At 33.4% G+C, this 6867-nt stretch overlaps 1 protein-coding gene across 1 annotated transcript; it reads left to right on the top strand.

The window, feature by feature from the left end:
* The first annotated feature begins 3054 nt into the window (after nt 1–3054).
* Nucleotides 3055–4733, top strand: LOC139893246 (low affinity inorganic phosphate transporter 1-like). Its single transcript, XM_071876401.1, has one exon. It carries the CDS (start codon nt 3093–3095, stop codon nt 4707–4709), a length of 1617 nt encoding a protein of 538 aa, XP_071732502.1. The 5' UTR covers nt 3055–3092; the 3' UTR covers nt 4710–4733.
* Nucleotides 4734–6867: the final 2134 nt, after the last annotated feature.

The raw sequence follows: 6867 nt of genomic DNA, 5'->3' as shown, positions 1-6867 counted from the left end.
TAACATTTATTTGTAGTACCGCTCTTAGAACCACTTTGGGAGTGGCGTCGTCACAACAGCATAGTCTAGGCCCATTAGCTCATTTCTTGCTAATGGAGTACATACTAGAAACATGATGTTTTACTTTAAGACCCGTAAGTTTCGATTGATCAGTTGATAATATATTACATGTATAACATTTAAAAGCTGTTGTACATGTCAAATTTATTTTTGTTGGTTCCATTTTGATATGGTAGTGGCCTAATAGTAGGTGTATATGCCAGATATGTGTATATTACAACTTCATAGCATAACATGTTTAGGACTTTTCAGAGTTTGTACATTTGGTTAGCAAAATAACTGCTTTCGGTTTTAAGACACGGATCATGGCTGGTCTTGAAAATTAATTAAGTACCTAGAACGAGGTGAAAATAAAAGTCATTAAGCTCTAACGAATATTATAAAAGGCTCTTAAACCTTAACGAATAATATAATAATATAAGTTATTTAAAAAGGACATTTGAGCTTTGCTAGAATGTTAGTGGACTTGAAATTATTTTTCGGCTTTTGCAAGAATGCTAGTGTGCTTCGCTTTTGCTGGTTCAGTTGTGTTTTCCTAGCTCCGCTGTTTCTCAAATCTACGATTGTGTCTTACCAAACTGTTTCCCAATTGTTTCCCGATTTGTTTCCCTGGTTGTTTCCTGATTGTTTCCTGAATATATAAAAAAAAATAAAAAATTTGATCACCTGAAACCATTTGTCCCGAACGATCGATTGGGTTACTCCCCCTCCGAGCCTCCCCTGACACAGATAGTTTCCCAACAAACAACCGAAGAAAGATACTTTTCAAGTTTACTAAGTTGAGCATGTTTAGTTGACCATAAAATATTGTAACTTGTTGATAAACTAAATAATTAATTAGTTTAAATACCTAGAGTTGTAACATACTAAAAAAAGAAGGTAGAATAGACCATCTAACACTTCTTATAGACCGGATACATACTATATTTTATGTTTTAGATCAGAGAAAAACCGCACAACTCATTAGTAAAAGAATATGGAGATGAGATTAACTCATAACTTATGTTTTATGTTGCAGTTTTTCTAGGCTACAATCAAGGGACAATAATTACATACTATACTAATACCAATCATATAAGCGATATAGGGGCTTTTTTTTTTTCCTTCATGATTTAAGTGGTTAGTAAGGTGTCACGAGTCATTTTTAAAGAGCGTCATTGTCAATAAATGTCTCGTGATTTTAGACTACCTAAGTTTTAAAATCAATCGCCCAAGTCAAAAGTAATATAATTCAATTTTAACTTTTCTACACATAGCATGACCATGTATGGATGAATGGTTAAATTCACGCCAACAACAATTATGAGTCATTTATCGTTGAAGATCAATATATAAAAGTCTTGGTGTATGATTTAATAGCGTCTATAATAAATTCTTTTTCTAAAAAGTTTAGATAAAAAGCTTTTAAACGACTTTCTATTTATACAAACGAATATTCTTTCACAATACTTTTTTGTTCTGTTTTAGGTATGTATGGTAAACAGATTTCTGAAATTTTTTAGAAGTTTTTAACTTCTAAAATTTATTAAAAAATCCTATTTAATTAAACACTTTATTTGATTAAAAGAGTAACTTTTAGATAGATGAAAAAAACACTGAAATTTAGAAGCTCCTAAAACAACTCTTCCAAACACATACCAACTATTAAATCATCACAAGTAAGAAGTAGTTTTACTAAACATACCCTTTCTCATCTCCATTAAATTTTGTGAAATTTAAATAAGTTAGATAAAAGTCAATTTTATTCTTATATATAAGGCAAGTGTAACTGAAATTATTGTGTATTAAATGATTAAAACTAATAATAATAATAAATGATGATAAATTGTGAAGTTTGATACGGAGTAATTTATAATACAAGTAGTTATTTTATATAAATTGAGAAAAATGGAATAAACTTACCCCCCATATACTAAAAGAGGTGCGCTGTGTGGTCGTTTGGCCACCCCACCTTTATCAAACGACAACCCTTTACACTCAAATTCAAAAATTTTAAAACACCCCCTCAACTATAACCAACTTACAAAAAACACACCGAAATTCAGGGGTGTAAAACATAAATTCTCAAACTTAAAATCAAACTTCCACCCAAACGCTTCAACACTCCGTATCTTCCTCCTCGCCGCGAGTTAAATTTCACCGACCACACCGTTAAACTCGAAATATTTTTATTAACAAAACGAAACTAACTACGTTCGAAATGGACACTTCTTAAAAAAACGCTAAACACAACGACAGCCCGTATCTTCCTGCTCGCCGCGAGTTAGATTTTTTCTACAGTAACGTCAGACTCGAAATTATTTTATGAACAAAATGAAACTAACTACGTTCGAAACGGACACTTTTTAAAAAACGCTAAACACAACGACAGCTTGCATCTTCCTCCTCACCGCGAGTTAAATTTTTTCAACATGACCGTTAGACTCGAAATAATTTTATGAACAAGACGAAACTAACTACGTTCGAAACGGACATTTTTTTAAAAACGCTAAACACAACGACATCTACAACGACGCTTAACACATTGACCGTTTTTCTTTGTGTAAATACATAAAGCTACGTTAAATATGAATACGCATGCCGAAAGCCCCGGCCGCATCGCGCGGGCCGGATCCGGACTAGTTAATATACTAAGGTACATGATAATTGATAAAAGTGGGACGAAAACAGTATGTACAGAAATTTCAACTTATACGGAAAACTGATTTAAGAAAATGATAATAAACGTAGTACGGAGTATCATTTAAGGGTAAAATATTTTCTTCAATAATTTAAAATGAGATTGGTAATTGATGTTACAGAAATAAGAGAAAAAATAACTAAAACTTTCTATGACGGCAGACGCTCAAAAGAAAAAAAAATTTGTACGGAGTATCTCTTTTGATGAATAAACGAATCATAAATCTAAGATTTGATCTTGGTGATATTTAAATATTCCAAAAATGATTTTTACATGTAATATTCATTTTAATGTTAGAGAATTAATTATTAAATATTCTAGTAACTTGTATACTTTTTGGTTTTTTCAGGTTATGGCAAATGATAACTTGAAAGTGCTAAATGCACTTGATGTAGCCAAAACTCAATGGTACCATTTCACTGCAATTATAATAGCCGGTATGGGCTTTTTTACCGACGCCTATGATCTCTTTTGCATCTCTTTAGTGACAAAACTACTTGGCCGAATTTATTACCACGACACCGGTGACGACAAGCCAGGGACATTGCCACCGAACGTCTCAGCAGCAGTCAACGGTGTCGCGTTTTGTGGTACCCTTTCGGGTCAACTCTTTTTCGGGTGGCTTGGTGACAAAATGGGCCGAAAAAAAGTTTATGGAATGACCCTAATGCTTATGGTCATCTGTTCAATTGCATCTGGGCTCTCGTTTAGTAGCGAGCCCACAGCGGTTATGGCTACACTTTGTTTCTTTAGGTTTTGGCTTGGTTTTGGGATCGGTGGCGATTACCCTTTGTCTGCCACGATCATGTCGGAATACGCGAATAAGAAGACCCGAGGGGCGTTTATAGCTGCAGTTTTCGCTATGCAAGGGTTTGGAATTTTGACTGGTGGGATGGTTGCTTGTATCGTTTCGGCCACTTTTAAGTCGCAATACCCTGCTCCTGCATATGAGGACAACCCGTTGGGGTCAACCGTTTCGCAAGCTGATTATGTTTGGCGGATCATACTAATGTTCGGGTCGATTCCTGCTTTGATGACTTACTATTGGCGAATGAAGATGCCTGAAACGGCCCGATACACAGCCTTGGTTGCAAAAAATGCAAAACAAGCCGCAGCTGATATGTCAAAAGTGTTGCAAGTCGAGGTCGATGCAGAACCCGATAAGGTGGTTGAAAAATCAAAGAATGATTTCGGGCTTTTCTCGAAACAATTTCTTAAAAGACACGGGCTACACTTGCTCGGAACAACTAGCACTTGGTTTTTGCTTGATATCGCGTTTTATAGTCAAAACTTATTTCAAAAGGACATTTTTAGCGCGATTGGGTGGATCCCGCCTGCAAAAACAATGAACGCGATCCAAGAGGTTTTCAAGATCTCAAGAGCACAAACGCTCATCGCACTTTGCAGTACTGTCCCTGGATACTGGTTTACCGTGTTCTTTATAGACAAGATTGGAAGATTTGCAATCCAATTAATGGGATTTTTCTTTATGACGGTTTTCATGTTTGCTCTCGCGATTCCTTACCATCATTGGACACAAAAGGAGAACAGAATCGGGTTTGTTGTAATGTACGCTTTAACCTTTTTCTTTGCAAATTTCGGGCCAAATGCAACCACATTTGTTGTCCCGGCTGAAATTTTTCCCGCAAGGCTTCGGTCAACATGTCACGGGATATCGGCTGCTTCAGGTAAAGCAGGGGCAATGATTGGTGCATTCGGGTTCTTGTATGCGGCCCAAAGTCAAGACAAGACAAAAACCGATAAAGGGTATCCACCCGGGATCGGGGTCAAAAACTCGCTTATTGTACTCGGGGTCGTGAATTGTTTAGGGATGTTGTTTACGTTCTTGGTACCGGAATCGAATGGAAAATCGTTAGAGGAAATGTCGAGGGAAAATGAGGGAGAAGATGAGGAAGTAGTCGAAATGGAGTCTGTGAGAGGTCATGAAAATAGAACGGTTCCTGTTTGAACCGTTTATGAATTATTAGTAGTACTAAAATGTTTTATTTTTAAGTAGATCTAGAACGAGGTTATGATAAAATGTGTAGCACTTTGGACCTATGTCCAAATATGCTACTTGAACTTGATTTATGTGTACGTAAAATATTGGCGAGTAATGCAAGTAAAAGCAAAATATTGCACTTTAATTATGTTCTTATTTTTATCGGTATTAAGTGCTTAAGTAATTAAGTATATGTATATGTATTATGTATATTAAGAGGATAAAATTGGATTCAAACAAGTCTATTTAGACCATCTTTATCCCTGAAGGGCGTTTTGGCGTGTTGCTGGGTGTGGGTGGGGTTTTGATGAGCGTGCTGCCAGACTGCTGTGTAATGTGTGGCGTGATGAGTGGCGTGTTGCTGGGTAGGAGTGGGGTATTTTTTATTTCTTTTTCATTTTTCTTTCAATTTTATTGATTTATTAGTTACTTTATACTATTATTTTATTAATTAAAAAGAAAACAAATACGATTAAAATAAAAACGATACGATTAAAATTAAATAAAAACGATACGATTACATTAATAAAAACGATACGATTACATTAATAAAGACGATATGATTAAAATAAAAGTCATAAACTAATAAATAGAATCCTGACTCACGTAACCTTCTTCAAGGCTAGTCGAATCGGAGGGCTCCCGATTAACCGGAGAAATGCCCATGTTTACAAGATACAAGACAATTCGACATGGTCGTGTCCTGGCTCGCTCTTTTTGCGCATCCCATTGCTCATTCGTAAACAGAAACATCAACGATTGATGCTCTTCATCGAAATACACAATTTGCGTAAATGCGTATGGTGTTTCTTTTTGGAGAAACTTTGACAGCTTCGTCCGATCTTCAATATCGGAAACGTCGACATCTTCAAATGATTTTTTTCCTCGTCTACGTACGACTTCCAGTCGTACTCAGCTCGGCCCCCGTAGTGAACGTCAAGAGAAAGTTTGTTCGCATTCATTGTGTTTTGATTAATATGTAGAGGTGTATATGTGTATATGTTTGTGTTGTGTGAATATATGTATGTGTGTATACTATCTGTGTATATATAGAAGAAAGAAAATTATCCGTTGCAATATATCCGTATACACATACACAATGTGAAAATTTTTAATTACAATTATATAGGGATATTAACTACAATTATATTAATTTTGAAAACTTTTAATTCATTAATTGTACTTATCATGCGCCCTTAGGGAATTCTTTAGCTTTCCCATTATTATTATTATTATTATTATTATTATTATTATTGTTGTTGTTGTTGTTGTTGTGCATTATTATTATTATTATTATTATTATTATTATTATTATTATTATTATTATTACATAATTCTAATTGCAATCACTATCCCCATTATTTAACCATCCATTTAAAATATTTAGACTAATAGTACAATAACCAAAAATTTACAATTGATTTACCAAAACTAACCATACTTAAGATTACATTAACGTGTAAAGATATATACTAAAATACTGAGTATATAATAAATAGATAAATGATATAACCGTAAATAATGGATTAATATATTAAAATACATTTATTGATCAGTAACGAGAATTATGTATCTATGTTTCAAGATTGTGAATTAAGAAAATAGAAAATTTCAAATTAATTGAAAATAAGAGAGGCAATTAGAATTATGTAATAATAATAATAATAATAATAATAATAATAATAATAATAATAATAATAATAATAATAATAATAATAATAATAATAATAATAATGCACAACAACAACAGCAATAATAATAATAATAATAATAATAATAATAATAATAATAATAATAATAATAATAATAATAATAATAATAATAATAATAATAATAATAATAATAATCATCCACAGGGACCAGCGGCGTTGATATATAAAACCACGGGGACGAACCATGTAATTTTAAAAAGATAGGGACGAGCGACGTAATTTTCAATAAATCACAGGGACCAGCGCCGTTGATATTTAAAACTATAGGGACGAACCATGTAATTTTTAAGAGATAGGGACGAGCGACGTAATTTACAATAAACCACAGGGACCATTAATGTAATTTACTCTTTATCATTTATATTTACGCGAAATTTCCATCTAAATACATAAAAGAAGATATCAAAAATAAT

This window comes from Rutidosis leptorrhynchoides, chromosome 2, assembly GCF_046630445.1.
Source record: "Rutidosis leptorrhynchoides isolate AG116_Rl617_1_P2 chromosome 2, CSIRO_AGI_Rlap_v1, whole genome shotgun sequence".
NCBI lineage: Eukaryota > Viridiplantae > Streptophyta > Magnoliopsida > Asterales > Asteraceae > Rutidosis > Rutidosis leptorrhynchoides.
The sequence above is the reverse complement of the archived record's forward strand: the minus strand, read 5'-3'. Positions and strand labels throughout refer to the sequence as shown.